The 21,461-nt window shown below is 43.6% G+C and overlaps 1 protein-coding gene across 1 annotated transcript; it reads left to right on the forward strand.

Annotated features, from left to right (window-relative positions):
- Window positions 1–1,532: 1,532 nt before the first annotated feature.
- On the forward strand, window positions 1,533–8,740 carry PHLDA1 (pleckstrin homology like domain family A member 1). Its single transcript, XM_044455711.1, has 2 exons — window positions 1,533–2,439; window positions 4,086–8,740. The coding sequence occupies exon 1, from the start codon at window positions 1,937–1,939 to the stop codon at window positions 2,420–2,422; it is 486 nt and encodes a 161-aa protein (XP_044311646.1). The 5' UTR covers window positions 1,533–1,936; the 3' UTR covers window positions 2,423–2,439; window positions 4,086–8,740.
- The last annotated feature ends 12,721 nt before the right edge of the window (window positions 8,741–21,461 follow it).

Consider the following 21,461-nt stretch of genomic DNA (forward strand, 5'->3'; position numbering starts at 1 on the left):
CTCCCACCTTGCAGAGGGGGGAAAGATGTCAAAAGACTAATCCTCAGAGGGAATTGATCTGACCATGACAAAGAGCTTAATGTTACCCCCCCCCCCCCACACACACACACTCCCAAATCACCATCTTCCTGTCTGGTTGAGAACCAGATCTAGAGTGTGACCTTTAATATGCATTGGGCCGATAACATTGTCATGGCAGCCATGAGGTCCTGAGCCCCCTGGATAAAGTAGCCTTGGCATGGAGATTGAGGTCCCCCAGAACCACCTCTGCTTTATAATGCTGCCAGTGAACTTCATTCCTCCAGCTCTACTACCCAAACTTCTCCTTTAACAACTATGCCCTGTCTTGCATGTAACTACAACTCCAGTTGGAGTTCACACCCCAACACTAAAGCATGAATCCTCTTACTGGGTTGTTCATGGCTAATAACCCATATGGAGTGTAAGGGGCAAGATATGTGGTGATCTGTCATTGGTTCCCTGGCAATTGTTTTTAATGAACTGAAATGCATCCTTGACTGCAAATTGGCTTTCAGTGTTACTGCACAAGGGAGTATGTATAGCCAATTTCCCACGCTTTGAAATGTCAAACAGCAGTTTCCGATAGTTAACAAAGCACTTCCAAGGGGGAAGATGGACCTTTAGGTACCCAGGGCCCAAGTTGTATAGAGGTCTAAAGATGAGAACCAAATGCTTAGGCTTAGGCTGGGCAATGACTTCAGTAACCAACACAGATCAAATTGTGCTGGGGTGAAATAGTCAAATTACTTAAGACGGCTGTGTTTTCTATTAAATTAAATCATGCTAAAGAGTGCATTAGAGTGAGTACATTTGTGTTTTATTGTCTCAACTGGATTTTATGTGAAAGCAGGCTAACAGCAGCCCCTGTGGTTCCCAAGCCAGACAACCTGGGATTAAGTCCACCAAACACTATTGCATAGTGGTGCGCTTCTCTGCAAACATGGACGAGATCAGCTTGTATGGTACACAACGGCATCACTTACCAGCCAATGTATATACAATCACATTACAAAATGTATTAGAAACACACACACACCGGGTTCAGTATTGTGTGAAAATACTAGTTTTTGAAGGTGAATCCTGCAGCGACCACACAGAAATGCTCAGACATTTAGTAGCTTGTTTCTGTTTTCTACTCCGTTTGAGTGTCTTTCACACATGCATACAAGTCAATGTCCCGAGGATTTTTTTTTTCCTTTGAACAGAACGAACGATCGCATTGCAGAGGGTCTCCGACTTTCTCGCAGTAAACTCCGAGGCTCATTATGTCACCTTAAAAACTCCCAAATGTATTTCTTTCCTTGTGTCAGAAGTTGGGCGTACAGGGGGCTCTGTGCGCAGGGCGGGCTTTCCCGTCTATCGTCAGCGGCCGTGGGCGGCACATTCCGGAGGGGGCGCCAAATCTCCGTCCTGCCTTCCTCGGTATTTAAATAAAAAGTGATCTTCCCCCAGCCTAGGGAAGGGCGGAGGAGGCAGACTCCGCGTTGAGTTTGAGGAGTGCAAACGGCCAGCACTGGAGAAGCGCTTTGTTCTTTGGCGCTGTTGCAGTTCGAAGGAAGCGACGCAGGCCTCCGGTGGGAGAAGCGGAGGCAAGCGAGCAAGGCGGAGGTGCGAGCCTCGAGCAAGACCGCGGCGGGGCCAGCTTCCTTGGCAGGCGCCTCCTGCCCCTAAGCCCGGGTGACAAGCAAGCGGGACGGAGGCAGCTTACTTAAGTGCGGCGGAGAAAGCCGGGCGTGCTGCCACCCAAGCGCCAGCAGTCGCCGCGGGCGGTGGAGGAGGCGAGCGCTGCCGCCACGCGCGTGGGGACCGCGGCTGCCCGAGCGCCCGCCGTCCGGGCTCGACGCCTCCGGCGCCCGCTCCTCTCCTCCTCCCGCACCGTCTTGCTGGAACTTTCTCAGCGGCGCCGCTCGGGAGGATGCTGGAGAGCGGCTGCAAGCCGGTGAAGGAGGGCGTGCTGGAGAAGCGTAGCGACGGCTTGCTGCAGCTGTGGAAGAAGAAGCGCTGTATCCTCACCGAGGAAGGGCTCCTGCTTATCCCGCCCAAGCAGCAGCAGCAGGAGCCGGCGGCGGCGGCGGCCGCGTCTCCTCTCCCTCCGCCTCCCCCGGGCATGGAGGCGGCGGCCAAGATCAAGGAGCTGCCCTTCTCCACCATGAAGACGGTGGACTGCGTGGAGCGCAAGGGCAAGTACGTGTATTTCACGGTGGTGATGGCCGAGGGCAAGGAGATCGACTTTCGGTGCCCGCAGGAGCAGGGCTGGAACGCCGAGATCACGCTGCAGCTGGTGCAGTACAAGAACCGCCAGGCCATCCTGGCCGTCAAGTCCACCCGGCAGAAGCAGCAGCACCTCGTCCAGCAGCACCAGCACGGGCCCCGCCTCCGCAGCGCCTCCAACTCCGCCTAGCCGGGGCGCCAGTGCAGGTACGCTCCGCGGCCGCTCCGAGCCGCTGCCCGCGGGAGGCCCCGGGGCGCCACAGGGGCAGCACCGGCGGCTAAGCAGGAGGTCGGGTGTCGGCGCACGCCGGCTCCCGTCTCCAGCCTGCCCCCCGTGCCGCCTTCGCAGACCGACCGCTTCGCCCGGGAGTGGCCTGCTAACCCGTTTACAAATGTCGACCGGGCAAAATGCAGCGGCCGCTTGCAAAGTACGTTTTCCCCCGGGCAGGCGCCTTTGTGTGCAGCGGCCGGCCACGTTCACGCGGATTCCCCCCTTTCACACGGAGCGTCGTTCCGTGTGCGGCGAACACAGGGCTAGCCTCCGTGTCACCCGCACGTGTGTGTTTCATGGCATGGGCGCCGCGTGTCTCTGAAAGTGTGCGTGGAAGGGGTGGCCGAGATGCCGGTCACAGGGGTTTGGTGCCTACCCCGCACGGTCATCTTTTCCGGGCGGTTAAGAGGAACGTCGGAACTGAAGCAGCACTCATGCAAGTCCATCTTTTATCCTTGACCCTACCTGCTGAGCTGGCCTCCGTCTCGGGGCACTTTGCGCTCTGCTTCTTGTGACTGGGGAGCGGAGGGGGAGAGAAGACCATGGCCTGTTGGTGTCTCTCAGCGAAGGTGCCTCCAGACGAGCGATGCTTTAATGCCCTCTCACTGCCTCCTCCATGGAATTGCAGGGGAGGGGTGCACGCCTTTGATCTGTCGCTCTTGAGTCTTTCCTAAATGTTTCCTCTGTTTTGATATGTATCAGAACGAAACAAAAAATAAAGGCAGAGGAGTGCACAGTGCTTTTTGTTTATTAGTGAAAGAAACCCATTTGGAAGCACTCTAATGGCTTAGTAAATTAATCTCTAAAAGACTCCAGCCATTAAGTCTGTGCATCCCCTTTTCTTTATGTACACTATTTCCAATCCATATTTGATTTCCAGGAAGCTCAGGGGCTAGGAATATTATTGCATTTATATTCTGCTTTCGTTCCTCATGCAAGGAACTCAGGGCAGTTTACATAGTCCGTTTCATGATATCCTTAGGCTGCGAGTAGGTTAGGCTGAGAGCGGCTGACCGGCCCAGAGTCACTCAGTAAGCTTCAAACCAAGTGGAGGCTAGAACTTGGATTTCCCGAGCCTCAGGCCAGTAAGTCTGATGGTTACAACATGCTGGCTCTGAGCCAGAAGGTCTAGGAACCGGCTTATTCACTGGTTTAACAAAACCTAACCAAATCAAACCATGAGCACTCTCAGCTGGATCTGTTGTCAGGTAGACAACTTGTGCATAATAGGTAGGACATTTTCCTTGATGACGATGCTGTTGCAAACATTAACAGTGCCAATCGTATCTGCACTTAGTTCACATGTTATAGTTGTCTTTTTCAAGCGTGTGACTTAGGATGGTGGATGCTGCTTGCATGTACTGTAAATGTGATGTGTGAATTGGCTCTGGCGTAAGCCAACTAATGAAATCTGGTGCAAGAACAGTGCCTAAGGTACTGATACCTTCAAGGATACTTTGCAAGAGGCATTGTCCTTCCCATTGTCACTGCTGGATTCAAGGGAGCAAATTGTAGGTCTGTCTTTGTAATTTGTAAAAGGGAAATGCTGCTAGATGATTGAGATGACTGTCCTGTGTTGTAGATGGAATTCAAGAGGCACTTCTGCAAGCAAAGTTGGATCCTGTTTCTGATGATCACAAACTTGGCAGAAAGAACAGAGGTACAAGAGAACATCCATTCAACCAGTGGGATCTTCCCAGTTTTGACACTGTTGATGATTGCACTGGGAAGGCATTTCAACTCTTGTAGATTTTGACTACTACTAATGAACTTTCGCAGGATTCTTTGATGTGCTGGGCCTCAAAGGACATACATTGTACTGCCATTTTTATTCTAAGCTGTTTTATTTTTACATTTATTTATTGGTGGGGTGGGGTTAAGGTTGTTTGCAAGGTGTTTCTGAATGTAGACCATCTAGCACAGAATAAAATATGGAGCATAATTGCATATTCACTAGTCCTGGTGGGAGGAAAAGCTGAAGAAAAGAAGAGGATGTTGACAAGAAATTTACCAGAATATGAACTTTCCAACTAGTTTTTGTATCATTTTTCATCTCAGCAATTGAAAGACTGTTACAAAAAGAATGTATGAAATATATCCCAATGTGTTAAGTGTTCATACCAAAATCCTAATTCGTAAGAGCCTCTTCTCAAAGGAAAGCAATGGCTTGGCCCTTGATTACCAGATGGTTTTGATTTTTATTATACATTCATCTGGAGAGTATTATATTTTGTATTCAGCAGTAAATTCATTAGGTTATGCCACTTCATATTTCTGCTTCATACACAGGCTGCAGGAATCTGACTTGATGGAGTCTCATGAAAATAGATACTTTAAAATACACTGATGCTACATTCTTCTTTGGTATGGTATTCAGATAGGAGAACCATGCTGATAACTGTTTGTTGCACTTTTTTTGTCTAAATGGAGACCCTTAGCATAATGTTTCTCAGAGACATCTTACTTGATTCTGCTCACATGATTCTGAAACCTTTTCATACTCTTAAATTGTTCTAAGGGTGTCTTAAAGTGTTGAACAGAGTAATTCACCCATAATTATCACAATTTGGTTTCCTGAATGATCCTTAGTGCAACATTTTCCATAGCTTCCTTCTGTAGTCAAAATCCAAATGTATACTTGGAACAACCATAAAGCATTTAAGAACTCTGTAAGAAAACAGATATTTCAGCCATGGAACACTACATTTTTGTTAGTTTCAAAAAGGAAAGTCAGCTCTTTCGTTTACATTCTTAAAATGCTATAAGTAAGGCTTCAGATAACATTGTCCTAGAGACAAAGCAGTTAATCCATTCTGGTATAAGGAATGAACTGTTATTTATTAACAGTTAATTAATTGCCTAATTTATTGTTAATTGGATAAGAAAAGATACAGAGATGTGCAAAACAAGTTCTGGTATTCAATTCATCTTTTATGTTGGAAGGATACCTTGTGTTTTCTTTCACTTCTTTTTCTTCCTATCTGCAACTAAGAGAACTCATTCTGCCCCTATTAACTCCAGATTGTATCTATTTTAGTGCACCTTGAGAGGATTGTTTGAATGTAACTGTGCATCCTAACCTTAACAAGTTATGAGTGATCTTCTCTCTTAAAATTTCAAGTGTAAATATAGACCTTATGAAGGCATGCGTAGAGCAAGGCTCGGCAAGGCTTGCATGCCCTGGTGCACCCCTTTTCCATATTAGGCAGGAAAGCCAGAAAGTTGCAGCTCATTCCTCAGTTGGGAACCCCAGTTACAAGGGACTTGCAACTGTTTAGCCAGATGTGGGGTGGGCAGACTGTGTTATGGCAGGACATGCTAAGCTCGGTGAACAAATGCCCACATTGAGGTTTTTAAATGCCTTTTTAGAGCCTACCTGGCTTCCTCCTCAGTCTTACCCAAATAGTGATAGCATAAAGACACCAGTATATTTGGAAACAGGGCTTACGTCAGCTCCCCACAGCCTGGTTCTCTCCTGGTACTTTCCAACAGAGGCTACCAAGGCTTGGAGTTGCAGCCCAACACATCTGGAGTATACAAGGCCAGGGAGGGCTGGCATACATGATGAGTTTTACCATTTTTCTTTCCTGCCCAAATCTGTGAGAACTCCCCACCTACCCCCACTACTCCTGCCATTTAATGTTCTGGAACAAGGATTTGGACCAAAATATTTAGTTCCATACTAAATATCTTGGAGGTGGCTCATTCTGTCCTAACTTCTTAGTGAACTGTAAAATGCTAAGCAAAAGCATGGAAGAAGTCTCAAATCATCCAATTTCCTTTACTTTTTATAAGGCAGCGGAAAACCTTGATGCCAGCTCATATCTTGTATCTGTGCGTGGAGATGAATGACATCCACTGAAATGCAAGGAACCTGCCTGTAAAATGCTAAGCAAAAGCATGGAAGAAGTCTCAAATCATCCAATTTCCTTTACTTTTTATAAGGCAGTGGAAAACCTTGATGCCAGCTCATATCTTGTATCTGTGCATGGAGATGAATGACATCCACTGAAATGCAAGGAACCTGCTATGCATATCTGGCTGTATTAAAAGCCCACAGATAAAACATGTAGGAAAAACTGTAGACAGTGTGAGGGAATTGTGCTTATCCTTTAACCTATCTAAAGGACAAATTTGCCATTCTTAATTCCTTTGCGGGGGGTGGGGAGTTATTTATGATATTTTAATTTGTACAATCAAGTGGTGTGTGGCTATTTTTCCCTTCACCTAGTCATCCTTGCTTCATTTTGTGTTACCTGTAGGACTTAAATTCCCACTGCAATCATTTAGAACAAGCCTCTGATGCTAGCAGATGTCTTCATAATATATTTGATTATTAAAATGAGTCATTGCTAGGCTGTTTCAGACTGACAGAGCAACAGGTTTAGGATTGCACCATTAGATTTATTTCATTAAATCAAATAGATTTACTTCCAAGTAAATCCTTGCTTTGGATTTGGTTGTAAATTCCATTTGAGATTTCATAAGCAGTGCAACCCTTGTGCATTATCACCTCCAGGGTACATGGACATAAATAATGTAGAATCAAGTAATGATTGCAGCTTATAAGAAGTCCCGGGTTAATTACACCTTTTATGAAATACTTATTCAGCAAAAAAAAGTCACATTTTTTTGACTGTCACAGAAATGGCTGCCATATGTATGAGCCAATTTCTTTGCAAGAAAGGACAAGAACTGAGTGAGAAACTTCAGGCTTGTAATGACTTAGGAACAATAGATGGTTTTGCATCTGTGCTTTCGGGTTTCTCTCCCACCAGCAAAGGGGCCATTCACCAGATCTGTACAGATGCAGTCAGAAACAATTACTATTTTACCAACATTAATTCATGTGATGTCCTCCGGTGCTTCCAGATGAGTCTTTTATTGCACCATCAAACTCCCTCATTCCTAGAATTTTACAAGGGATCCAGATGCCATTGTCTTTCACTTGTAACCCTCCGATGTTTTTCTAGCACTTCTTCCATCTTTTTCTTTAAACAAAATATTTGTATAAAAATACCATACAAAATAGCTACAGGATGTCAGTTGCTGGGGAACATTAGGAGCTGTCCATCTGGAAATAAGCCCAGTGAAAAGCAGCTATATGATGCTGTCCCCAGTGAATGAAAACTAACAGGTGTCCTGCTCTATATGTTTATTTCTCATGTGAGAAGGTATTCCTGTGTCAAAGGGGCGGGGGGGGGGGGGGAAGCCCTGTGTTTTCTCTGCAGTATTCTGGAAGTAACCCTTTACTGCCACTCCTATATAGCCAGAACACTGTGCCCTGTTTCTAAATTCATGGTTTGCAAATACCAGCTTTGGCAAGTGATGTACCAAATGTTTTCTGGCATATTGTGAGCTGGAACAAGTGTTATCTAATGTGTGTAAATATGATTCAGATAATTTCAGAAAGATGTGATTTATTTTTCAATATGCATTCCATTTCAAATAAAGAAGTACCTACTGAAATAGTTGGATGACATGGTATGAAACTGATGTCCATGAGGCACACTGAAATTGTGAAATCTTTAATGGACTGCTGTAAATCTCATTCACCTCCATGAAAAATCATTTTAATCAGTGCCAAGGAATTCACTCTGGTTTGAAGTCATGCTGCAGAGGAGAGCTTGATGTTTAAGAAAAATAATCAGTGGTCTTCACGAATGCTTCCAAAGAGAAATACTGATAATTATTTTAATTATAATATAATTATGATTTAATTATAATTAATCAGTATAAATACTGACAACTGGATGTTTTCAAGAAGGTCTTTTGAGATGAAAAGTTACATTAACAGTATTGTGCATGTTTGCCATTCTTCTTCCATAGAATCCGTGCTTTTCTGGGGAGAATGCTTTAAAAAAGTACAACCAAAGTAAAAGTACAAAGTAAAGCTGCATCTTTTCCTCGCTTTCCTAGCCCATTGAACTCAATGAGACTTTCTTCTGAATAGATATGTACAGGATCACACTGGAAAAAGAATACGCACAGCATTGTTTATAATGCAGCTGTATTTCAATTCTACAGTTACTTGGGAGTAAATCCCATTGAACTCGATAGGAACTCCATAAATTCAATGGAACTTATTTTTGAGTATATATGTATAGAATTGCACTGTTGAATTATTAATTTAAATAAGTTTGCAGACTGATGGTGACAGCTGATTATTGTGTAAAAGCACTTAATTTATACCTAGGCACTGTTCATCAATAAAAGTGCAGAATTTTTTAATTGAAATTAGTCTGACAAGTTACATCATGTATACCAAGATGTGTATTTGCAGCTGACCAGAGATAGATGATTTACCACCAACAAGCTATCAGTGACTCCAGAAAATTGTATGAACAGATCAGAACAGTTGTATGGAATTTTATTGGGCTCTTGCTTGAGCTAAATGGCTATGGACGTAGCTGAGCAAGTGATTTCAAGTTGAATCAAATATTTTGTGCTAACTTTTTAGTCAAGATTTCCAAAGAAATAGTATCACTTTAAGTCAGAACAAAATCCTATCGTTGCAGACTCTGAAGTCACTTTGCCAAATGCAGCTTGTGATGCACTCACAGAGCTGTTTGATTGCCACAATTTTGATTATAATCATATGCCTTTGTAAACAACAGTCAAAGATGTTGCTCTTGTAATAAGTTCAGGAGGCAGGAGGGGAATGACACGTTTAAGCAGAAGCATCCTTTTCAATGAAAAAGAATCTGTGCCACTTTAAGCCTTAGCAACAGTGCAATTTGTTGCAGTCTCATATAAATACCATGCAGTATATCTTAGACTTTTAAGAATTTGGAGGAAAGAAATGTCTGGTAATGTTCTGATCATTTCCCTGCTTGCTGGAGTTTACATGTTCACAGTATAAGGCCTTCCAGATTTATTTTGCGCCAACTAACTGCCTTGTATTGATCGAAGGCACGATTGATCTATAGCACTCATTGGGCATGCTTGTACATGAGTCAAAGTCTTCCTGCTTTAATTGGGTTTATAATGTGATATAAAACTTACAATGGCCAGAATACTTTAGTAATATTTAGAATACTAAATTACATTTTTCTCCACCTGATTGCCCACATGCAGATACAGATTGTGTGAAAATGGTGAAACCTAAAGGTCACATGAGCTAAAGGTCACATGAATGCATCTATCCTCCAGCACCCAGCAGCCTATATGGAAATATTTAAGGACAGCTGGATGCTGTCTAGAAAGCCACAGGTTAATTCAGAGTCCCAGCTCTGCCCTGAAGAAGTGCTTCAATGTTGAATTTGGGACTCTGAATTTGACGAGCTCTCCCTCCGCCCTCACAGCTGACACAATTCTTTTTGTGCTGTCTGTGGCTCTGAGGTCACAAGACTGACCTCGGATCCAGCACTTGGGGAGAATTCTGGCTGTTAGGGTGGGAAAGAATTAGCCACTGCCACCCTATGGGTTATCTTGGCAATGCCTCCAGCTCCACTCCTGTTTTATCTGAGTAAAGCACTTAGATGGCTGAAATCAGCTGTCCAAGTATTTTAGAGGATGGAAGGCGTGCCAAGGTATTCTTTCCACCCTCCACTAGAGGTCTATAATCCTCTGAGGAAAGAGTTATGGGCAGCCACATTGGATTGGAGCCCTTAGGTTGCAACCCCTTTGCACTCTTACCTGGGAATATGCAACATTGCACTCAACTCGCCTTACTTCCGAAAAAGCAAGTATAAGTCATCTCGAAGGGACAACGGGAGAGCCATCACAACAGTGAAAGCTAGCCGCTGCTTAGGTTCCCTGCCTTGGTGCCTGCCTGCCAATGGGGCTGTTTGGTGTTGAAGTCCAAAACATCTGATCGAGACCAGGTTGGGCAAGGCATGATGCACGGATGCTTCCCCACATCAGTGGGGGTCTGCATGACTCTTTGTGGGAGAATTTTCCTCACCACAGGCTGTCCTTCAGGTATGCATCAGACAGCAGAGTAATAGGGGCAGCTTGTGAGTTTCGCAGGACAGTTCATGTCCAAACCAGGATGGGAGCCCTCATATGTTCAATACCAAGCTCAGTATGAAGAGGTGGAATTTAGTCCTGTGGAGACTATGTGCCATCCTGCAAATAGCATGTAGCTATTGGGGTTCAATCCCATGCATGTTCAGACAGAAAAAACTCCCAGCTTTCCATGCTGGCGGAGGAATGCTGTAAGTTGTAGGACCTTTTTTCCATCAAAACATGCATAGGATTGTTCCAGTGGGCTGATTAAGTTAAGCATTCCCCAGCCTAGTGCCCTTTCAGATGTGTTTGGAGTTTCTATCCTCTGCTGCCAGACTGGTTGGGAATGATGGGACCTGTTGTCTGACAAATCTGAAAGGTACCAGGTTAGAGGAGGCTGATTTAGTTTCCAGTGAGGCACAGGAAATACTGTATGATATAAAACGTGTGTTTTGAAACATGGCCTTGTCTGCCTGAGCAAGGCGATTTCCTGCACAGCAGCATCTGGCACATGTTCCTCATCAACACACTCTGACCTCCATTTTAACAAGGAGATGAAATGCAAAAGGAATTGCTTAGTAACTCAGCAGTGAGAGGCATGCATGCTAGTCTGCTTGGATTATTGCATGGTAGTTCTGTATTTCCAACCCTCCAACTGCCCCCACCCCCAGGAGTAAATGAGTTGATTCAATAAGGCCAGTTGCTTTTCTGAAGTCAGGCTCAAAAATATGTGACCACTTCTTCATTAGCTCTCTCCCCCCACCCCCCCATGATCACTTTAATTAGTTCCATCAGCTTTGCTCTCTTTAGATCCCTTATTCTTTCAGCTGTCAAATGGCCCTGGTAGACAATTTGTAGTATCCAAGTCAAGATTTTGCTAATGTTGTGGCTGCCACTTGTTATTATCACAGACAGCTCACTTACAGTGTGCTCTTATAGGTACCTTCACAGAAGTAAGCCCCACTAAGGTGTATATAGGATTGCTGTAATCACACTAGCATGATATCAAGAGAAATTTCTAAAAGAGAACAGAACTATATCCAGCAATATAGTAGGTGTGAGCTTGGAACTTCTTAAAGCTAACAAGAGTTACTAATAAAATGTTTGATTGCTGAAACTCAGTTCTGTGAAAAGATGGACAGAGTAGTACAATGCCTCCTAGTCAGTGTCTAGGAGGCTCAAACAGTTTTCCCATTGCTGTAATCAATACCAGAGAACACTTCTGGCTGTAGTTCTTGGGATCTGCCCTTGAATTCTCCTTCCTGTCCTTGTAGCACTGGCTACAACTCCAAGGTTATAAGAGCAAATACGGGATTTAGAGGGAGGGAGGAGACTGGTGCCACCAAGGTGTGATGTATCCTGAAGGTGCCCCAGCCTCCTTTCATTCCCATCTGAGGCAGTTAGACAGCCAATGCTGGCCAGCTAACTCTTTTGCTTCCTGGCTAGGATACCTGCAATGCTCTGAGTTCGGAGGCCTATGGGCAGCCCGGCTGGGTGAGATGGGCCATCTCACTTCCTCAGGAAGTGAAGAATTGATGGGACAGGTTAACGCTTTCCCCATCAAGGAAACAAAACTAAGTTCTGTGGAACATTCACACAGTGAACCTATGAAATTTCCTTATGCTGTGTCAGACCACAGGTGCATTTAGTTCAGCACTGTCTGGGCTGCTTGAGGCTGATTTATCAGCTGTGGCCATATCTGGACAGACAGGACTGAGCAACTGGTATCCACACACTGGTAACCTTGTGCCTAGGCTACTGCAATGAGCAATGTACATGGGGCTCCCCTTGAAGATGGTCCAGAGACTTCTGCTAGTTCAGAATAGGGCAGCTAGACTGATAATGAGGACAGGCAGATATGATCATATAAATTGGTTACCAATTGAAGTCCAGGCCCAATTCAAGGTGGTAACTCTAGTGTTTAAAGCCCTAAATGGCTTGGGGCCAGGGTATCTAAAGGAGCATCTCTTCCCAAATGAATCTACCTGGCCCCTTAGATCTGCATCTCAGGATATAAAGAGGGTGGCTACAAGAAGAAGGGCCTTTTCAGCAGTGGCACCCCGATTTTGGAATGAGCTCCCCAGAGAGGTTCACCTGACACCATCTTTGCATTCTTTTCAGTGCCAGGTGAAGACTTTTATATTCTGCCGGTATTTTAATTGTTAAACTGGTTTTTAATGTTTTTTTTAACAGAAGGGGATATGTCATCTTTGAAATCTGGTGTTCTGGTGTGTGCACTTTTATTGTTTTATTGTCATTTTAACGTTTGAGCTGTTTTAATTGTTTTACACTGTTTTGTATGGTTTTCTGGTAATAAATAAATAAATATTCTCCCCAGAATTCCCCAGTTCTCCTGGGAGATGCTAAGAACTGAAACTGGGACCTTTCACATGCAAAACATGTGCTCCATCCCTGAGCCGTGGCCCTGTGCTTGTTCTGGCACATGCTATGACTTACTTTGTGCATAGATTGTGTCCCATGCTCTCTCTGTTTGTAGAAAGAATGGATTGTGTGGGGTTTTTTTAAACTTGAAGAATGGAAACATTTATTTAAAAATATATGTGCGGGTATTTTTGATGTCCGGTAGCACAATACATGTGGTTAAATTTGTTGTACTTCCTGTTCTCTTGAGCCAAGCAAAGCTTTGAGCCATTGCTTCAGTCCCACATCTGGAAAATATGGCAGTATTCTTTTTTTTTTAAAGTAGAGCTGAATTAAGCATCTCACTGTTTCTCAGATCATCTGTACGGATTTTGTGATACGTAGGACAGGACTTAGAAACAGAGAAACAGAGTGAGTCAGACGGGGCCTCCTGGGCCATCTAGTTTGACCCCTGGCTCTAGCCAGCTCCACTCATGTCATGCTTACCATATGCATGAGGACTTGGAAGGTGGCGCATCAGAGGTGATACTAACTTTCCCCCAGGAGGCCAAGGTTTTCCAGTTTCTATGTTTTGCCTGCATTGTCTTGATTTAGAGGATCATCCAGTGATTTATTTTATTTTATTATTTTATTCATTTTTATTTTATTTTTTGCCTCCGCATAGCTCCGCGTTTTGACAGTTGATCGGTCAGCTCAGTTCAGCAAAAATGCTCAGTGATACTGGATGAAATTTTCAAATTGAGCAGTCAGTATGTATTTCAGTCGAGGAAGACAGCTGCTGCTCATACATTGCCGTGTGCAAGCACCGTAGGATGAAACACCAGCATTTTCACTAGTGATAGGATTTTTGTGCCATTAGTGCACACAGCACTTTTGGTGCTGGCTGTAGGTCTTGGAGGTCCTTTGAGCAAGCCGTCTTCCATGAACCTCCTCCTACAGTGAGTCTGCCTTCTCACCATGCATGGCCAGCAGCTACTCCTGCTCCTCTTTCTCATCCTTGCTCCCTCTTGCTTGCTTGGCAGGCAGAGAGCATCTCCTGCTCTTCTTTCTCTGCACCATTTCCTGGGCCATAGAGAGAGGCAGGAGAACAGGCAGGTTGCCAGGGAGAAGAGGAAGAGGAAGTCCACAGAGCTCTTGCCAGTGGGCCTTTACTGCAGTAGGGGCCCACAACAATGGCCCAGCGATGCCCACCCTTGACACTCGTTTTGGTACTTTGCAGAGCAACATATGTCAACAGGTTCAGTGGTGGGCCCATCATCTTGGAACTCCCTTCTGTAGGAGCTAGTGTATCTTAAAGACTTGGCTTTTCCAGACTGCTTTTAATTAAATAAGATAGCTAGTCTGAATAAATAAAAATGTGCTATGTTTATTTATCCTATTATGCCAGAAGGTTATGCTTTTATTTTAGGTTTTGAACTCTGTTATCAAATATCATTGTGAATGCCCCCTGAGAGGGCCATTAGTCCAGAAAGGCAATGTATAAACACCTAAAAGGGACTGAAAGAAACAACACTACTTTCTGTCCTGGTGGCTCAGAATCTTTACAGAAGACTAAGTCACGATCTCCAGATTTATCCATCAGCCCTGATCTAGGCTGGTACATGTTTAGATCATTCCTCATGCACAGGATAATTCAATATTAGGTGACTGTTCACAGATTTTATATTTAATTTAAACATTAAACTGTTGACAGGAGCACTATATTAAGCCATTTTTCAGATTCAGGATAAGTTCCTGCCAAAAGCTTGTTATCCTGGAACAAAGGAAGGAAGCATGAAGATGCTGCATTTCATAGATGATTTATCTTACTCTCAGGCATATCATCATGCATGGTTTTCTGCAAGGCAAGCTTATGTACATTTCCTGCTATCTATTTAAATTATTTGCAAAGAGTAAATAAATATTTCAGATAGCATTCCAGGGAGAAGAGATAGAGTCCAAAGATTAGTTTGCTTAGATCAACGTAGCTTTGGTATAATGAAGTTGCAGAAAGGGAGCTATTGAGGTCTTTGGGAAATGCAAACTCATTGTAAAAATACAAGCACATGTTTTGAGCTTCATCATGCTATTGTTTGGGAATGTGTACTTGGTTTTCCATCCCTCCTCCTCCTCCTCATGGTTGCTGTTGTTTGTATTTACTTATTTATTTTGCCTTAGGTCACTGTGCAGTTCCATTTCAATTTCCATGCCTGATGTGCCACCTGTTTAAAATTCTAGCTGTCAGTGAGCTATTAAAGGCAATGCTGCTTTCAGGGTCTCTGTTGGGTTCATTCCACCAATATGCACTTTGTGAGCCCTGGATACATCCTATGCAGATTACCTGCCTATCTTCATACCAAGGGCATGCAGGTGCGGGTATATATAAGAAGTACAGTCATCCGTATAAAAATTCTGCTGTGCAGATGCTCCATTAGGCTCACATGGTCATTATTTTTTATTAGGACAAGGTCACATTTGCCATATTTGTTCAATATTCCAAAATTGTCCCTTTCACTGCACCCCCCCCCAAAAAAAAGCTTTTATGAAATGTACTTCACAGGACAGTCATAGAAAATGAAAAGCAAACTTAAGAAGCTGTTCACTTGCAGTTAAAGCACGTTAAAGTTCCCTTGAGTACATGGTGACCTTTAAGGCATTCCGGAAGAGTGGTAAGACATAAGCTTTCACTTAAAATAATAGTGCCTCTTGTTCTTTTCCTTGTGAAATTACTTGCAAAAGGTGAAACAATTGTTTGAGAGACTTGTTGCAGTAACATTTCATTTAAACTATTTTTTCCTGCGGTCATATCTTATTGGTTTCTCTGGATCCCCAGTAATGAGGATGGCATTCAGTATGTGCATCACTATCACAGACACTGTGCTTTTGCTTGGGACTTCTTACCTTAGGTAGGTAAGTGTGCAGCTTCCGAGATTCATGACACCTTGGGCCTCTGAGCAGACAATGCTCAAAGTGCCCTGTTCCCTGTTGCTGATGCTATCAGCAACTCCTTATAGCACTGAGTAACACCTAGCTCTTAAACAAAGCCATGTTCATCTGTAGCTAATCAGAGATCCCCCTGCATCTTGCTTTAGAAGATGGAAGATGTACCTCGTCTGTTGATCTTCTAACATCAGTACTGTTAAATGCCACCAGTGCATGGAAAGGTGTCTGCCCCCTTAGGAGTGGAAAAGATGGTTGACATTGAATTGAAGAGAAGGGTGCGACAAATTCAGAAGGACGGCTTCTGAATAACACATTGTGAATCTTTGAGTCACAAAGATGTTAGATTTGACCTTGAAAATGGAATTGCCAACCCAATTGTGTTTAGGTCATGGCCCATTATAGTCAAGTTGCATTAGGCACTCTTACCATCATGCATGTGGATGGGAAGTTAGGAAGTGATTTTTAAATTGTCTGCTTTGCAGCTCCTCCAAGGAGAATAATTTCATTAGTATATACAGCTCAAGGCTTTTTTTAAAAATTGAAATCCTGCACCAAGGGACATTAGGGAAATATCTTTCAGTGTCAATTACACATGATGTCCTTCAAGACTCCTTTCCACAGATCTTACACGCAATTAGAAGTATGAAGACAGACTGGCTTATTCATCTTCTTTCACAGCTGCACATTTCACTTCCTGAATGGTATTCATTAAGGTATAATCTGGCCGGAATTTGCAGCTGTACCTTCACCTCATTTCATTTTTTTAAAGTATTCATGGCTTCCAGCAAGTGTAAATAAGCAAGAACAGAGGACAAAATATTTTAATGAAGAACAATACATTGTCCTGTAGAATTCCCATGTCTTATCACTGCTTTACTTCTATCACGTGCTTTATGCAGGAGTATTCCCAACAGGGACTCTAGGCTGTGGGTGCTGCCTTAATATGGTCCTGGCCAAATGGCTGGCAACATTCAGCTTTATGATACATGTACCGTATTTTTCGCTCTATAAGATGCACCTGACCATAAGACGCACCTAGTTTTTAGAGGAGAGATCCATGGAAAGCTTCCTGATAATCACAGGCACATTCCCCATCACTTCCCCATGGACTTAAGATGGGTTGCCATTTGAAAACACACACCGACCTGTGATTAACAGCTCTCACCTGTGCCGGAGGAGGGGGGCAGAGCAGGGCGCGCCAAGCACGTGCTGGCCAGGTGTGGTGCAGCCAGGCTGGCAGCGTGCCGGCAGTGGTCTTCCAGGCAGCGTGGCAGCGGCAGTGGCAGGTCTTCCCGGGCGGTGGGGGTGAGCAGTCTGTCTCTCCGTGCGGCCAGCGGGTTAAAGCCCACGGCTCCTCCTCCTCCGCACCGCTCCCCCTGAGCAGCACAGCTCTCACCTGTGCCGGGGGGGGGGTGGAGCAGGGCGCGCCGAGCGCATGCCAGCCAGGTGGTGCCATGTGGTGCAGGCGGGCCAGCAGCGTCCCGGGCGTTGGGCACACACACATTCGCTCTATAAGACGCACAGACATTTCCCCTTATTTTTGAGGGGGGGAAAGTGCGTCTTATAGAGCAAAAAATATGGTATTTGCTAAACAGGTGGCAATATACCTGTTGGTAAAGAGACTTATTCAAAAATATGTAACAAAGAATTAAAACAATGCTTGCTATCAGATGAGTAGCCATTCCTATCACAGAACCAGTTCTATATTGTGAATGCAGTTAAGTAAATATCTCCCTTGTGCGTGTGTGTATGTGCGCGTCTGTGTGCATGCATGTGTATGCAAAATGGCTGCCCATACATGTCAGTAAGCATTGTGACCTACCCTGGCTAAAACTCCTGTTTAAGTTGCCACTTTTAATATTTGGATCATGCATTTCCAGTGACTGCTGCAGTATGGATTGTATTCACACCTGGAGGTTTCGGCAAGGGGCGGCATAGAAATGTTATAATAATAATAATAATAATAATAATAATAATAATAATAATAATAATAATAAATAAAAAATTCTAAGTACCTCTAACATTTTGAAATATGATATCACCTTAGCAAAAGTTCCCATTGCTACCCATGTACAATTGGAGGTAGAATAAGATGAAGGAGCATAATCCAAGTTCCCAGGACATTCCTAGTACAGGCAGGATAGATCAGATGTATTTGAACATGCAGTAAAGTCCTAATGCAGAAAAGGCCTCCCAGGATTAGAGCTTACAGGACCTTTGGATCTCTCTAACCCAACTGCAATTAATGTAAGTAGAAAACTTGGCTGCTCTCCTAAAAACACATACTTTAGAGCCATCTCACTGGAATCAGAGTGACATGTTCGCTGTAATTAATTTCAAGTCTGCAGACTACTATTATCTAGAGAGGCTTCGACGAAATATCAGAGGAAGTGGTCTAGCAGACCAGGAAAGCGCTGGGTTTGACATTTATTTCCCACTCCTCTTTCTTCACACCTGTTTCTACTGGATTATGTCATGGCTTCAGTAGAACCTCATCTGATCTGCTTAGTGTGAAGTTTTTGGCTTCTCTGTTTTTACTGGTCGTGTCTTACTCAATCTGCATGCCTTCTTTGCAGACACATCATACTCACAGTTCACAAGCATTTCTCCATATGTTGTATAGTTGATGCTAAATGAGCGTGTGAAAGGGCAATAAACCCATGTCACTTATTCTGGCTGAACATCATATGGAACAAATGCAAAAGTGTGTGCAGTCGCCTTGCTCTTACACACAATCCTTACCTTGTAAAAGTGGAAGTAGAAAGAGGGAGTTGTGTATTAAACAAGCTGCAATCACTCTCGCAGACTGAACAATCAGGATATACAAAAAGGAAGGGGAGTTGAGAGAAAAGATAGATGGGAAATCAGTTTTTCCAGGGGTGAGCAATAAGCAGGCATTTATATTCAGTTCAGGCCAGTCTGATCTTTCTTTGCTGGCGTTTTCGCTTGAGTGACAGTTAATGGCTCTTGTTCCTGTGGCCAAAGGATGTGGCCAGACTGCTCTTTTCCCTTGTGCCTATGGTCCCAAGGTGATAAACAATGGCAGCTGCGTGTTCTTTCTTGCAAACTTCCTCTAGCTGCTGTGGTCTGGATGGTGGTCATGCCAGGCTGGTCAACACCCTGCCTTATTCTTGCAAAGCAAGGGTGTAACCTCGCAGTCCCCTGGTTGACAGCAGAAACCAGAGAGTACTTTCTTTCTTCTCTGCAGTCTCAGGACCAGGGAGATAATGGGTCTGAGATTGCAGAGAAATTTAATGAGAATTGAACAATCTTATGAGAAACTTAATGAGAATTGAACAATCTTATGCCTGAAAAAACTCCCAGTATCCCACAGCCATATAGCCACCCCCCCTTGGCCAGTTGCTAACTGGATTTTTGGACTGGATATAGAATGTGAAGTTTGACTTTGCCATTTCTCTTGCAGTAAAAAAAGAAAGAATACACAGAATAAAATGAATAGCATAGCTTGTTGCTAACTGTCTGTGACATTTCCACCTGTGTAATGAGGTATTCCCAGTTATAGTTTGACTGACACCCTAAAAACCCACTTATACTGTGTAGGGGTCAAAACAGAGAACAGATAAAGGAAAGGCCATGACTGTGGGTCTGCAGCATAATCAGGGCCGACTGGTGACTCTTGTGTCTGTAGGACTCCTCTTCTGTTGCAGCTCAATGGGATCTTTAAAGGAGCTATCCAGAGTATGGACTCCATCTGAAAAATAGGTTCACCACCAGGAAGCATCACAGAGAGCTTCTTTAAAGGTGAGAAGGAAAGCTGCAATGGAGAAGGAGCCCCACTGACATGGGAGCCACCATCTTCCCTTGACAATAATCAAAACAAAGCAAAGTGCACAGCTTCGCCTGTGAAAGCCATATGGAAACTTGAGGAATCATGCTTCTTTTGTGCCTTGGTGGAGCTTAGGCTTCTAACGTGAATGTATCAACAAATTTACCATGGCAATTATGAATTGTGCTAATGAATCCTATAAGCTACACTTATTCTGCCCTAATTGGATGTAGAAACTCTTCCAACCTAAGGGCCAAATTCCATTTCAGATAAGTTCTATGAGTAGGTGGCCCAAAGGCAAAACAGGTAGGGTGAAATGGCTGAAAATACCTGCAAATTTTAGTTTAAAGCTCTTACCGAGGCTTGAGCAATGTATTTCAGCCTTTCGGAACGGAAGTGGGTAGGGGCTGCATAAAGGGCAAGAAACCACCAAACTGGGTGAAGGTGGGGATTTGAGAATGCAGCATGGCCATATGGAGAACCCAAGAGGGCCAGACTGAGACCTCACATGGGCTAGATTTGGCTCTTGAACCTGTTATTGTGCACCGCTTTGTTAATACAGTCTTGCTAGTGAGGGATTCTTGGGCCTTTTTATATTGACAGTAATGGGACCGTTAGGATGGGAAAGCAGGAAAGACACATTATTATGAATCTTTTGCATGGGAAAGTAATTTTGAAGGGGATAGCAGGCTATAACAATTCCCTCCCTTCTTACTCCTTGCGCTTCTGTAAAGACTTTCTGGTTGTAGCTAACCCAGGACTTCTCCTAATCCCCATTCATGGACAGCATAAGATTATCTGAAACTCAGCCTTTTGGTGGATTGGTCTGTCTTTTTTCTTCTAAGAGTTTATATCTGCCATTTTTAAGTGTTCTGAAAGGTGGCAACAACTACTTAGTCAGAGCTGTGGCAAGACTTTACTTAATAAACTTAGCTTCTAAATAAGCCTTTTCTTTAATTTGATCATGAAAGAATCTAACATTCCTCTTGTATGTATCCACATACAGAAGCAAGATGCACCAGTTTCTCAGGACCCCCTTTATGAGGGACCATTACTTCCTCTCTTGAGTCATCTCCTCTCTTTCGATGACAAACATTTCCAAGGATCAGTGTTTCTTACTGTGGCCATTAAAGAACAGAACAACTTTTCCCCACACAAAAAATATTGACAACAGCTATATGTAAGTCTTTATCTTAACCTTTACGATATGTTATCTGATTTTGATTTTAACCATATGCTCTGTCTAGTGGGGAACACTCTGGCTTTCTTAATCCTCACATATGTGCTTTTGCTTTGCTTTGCAAGGGTAAAGGTCAGTCATTATGAATCATTTCTTCCGCCATCTCTAGAGGATGGATTACAGAATGAATCATCATGAAGTAATTCATAGCAGCTATCTTCTACAAAAGCGAGTCCCTGTGAGGCCCAGATGGCATCAGCAAGGTGCCCTTTCAACTTCTAGGTATCTGAAGTAGCCTCCCACACTACAGGATGTTAAAACAGAATGTTGAAGCAATGGGTAGGTAAAAATGAATTGACTTGCTTGAACATACAGGCTTCAAAGTATTAGAAAATGTATACAGTAAAGGGACTATTATACATCCTGCTTCTTAAAAGTGACAGATGAATAGGCCCGCTATTGGGATGAAAATGACTTATTATATAAGAGCAAGAGAGATTCACATGGCTAAGGATGAGTTTATTCAGAAATGGAGTACCTTCATTATATTACGGGATGATATATTCTAGGATTGCTTTTGGCTTACTCATTATTTTCATGGTTTGAATTTATGCATGACAAATGATGCATTAGAAGCATGAGGGTTTTCCTACTAGCAGATTTAGGGTGAATTTGCAGTAGATTAGTAAAAGACTCCACTTTTTATTTCTTTAGCAGCTACAACACCAAAATGACTT

The sequence above is a fragment of the Varanus komodoensis genome, unplaced genomic scaffold, assembly GCF_004798865.1.
Source record: "Varanus komodoensis strain SLA01 unplaced genomic scaffold, ASM479886v1 scaffold8, whole genome shotgun sequence".
Lineage (NCBI taxonomy): Eukaryota > Metazoa > Chordata > Lepidosauria > Squamata > Varanidae > Varanus > Varanus komodoensis.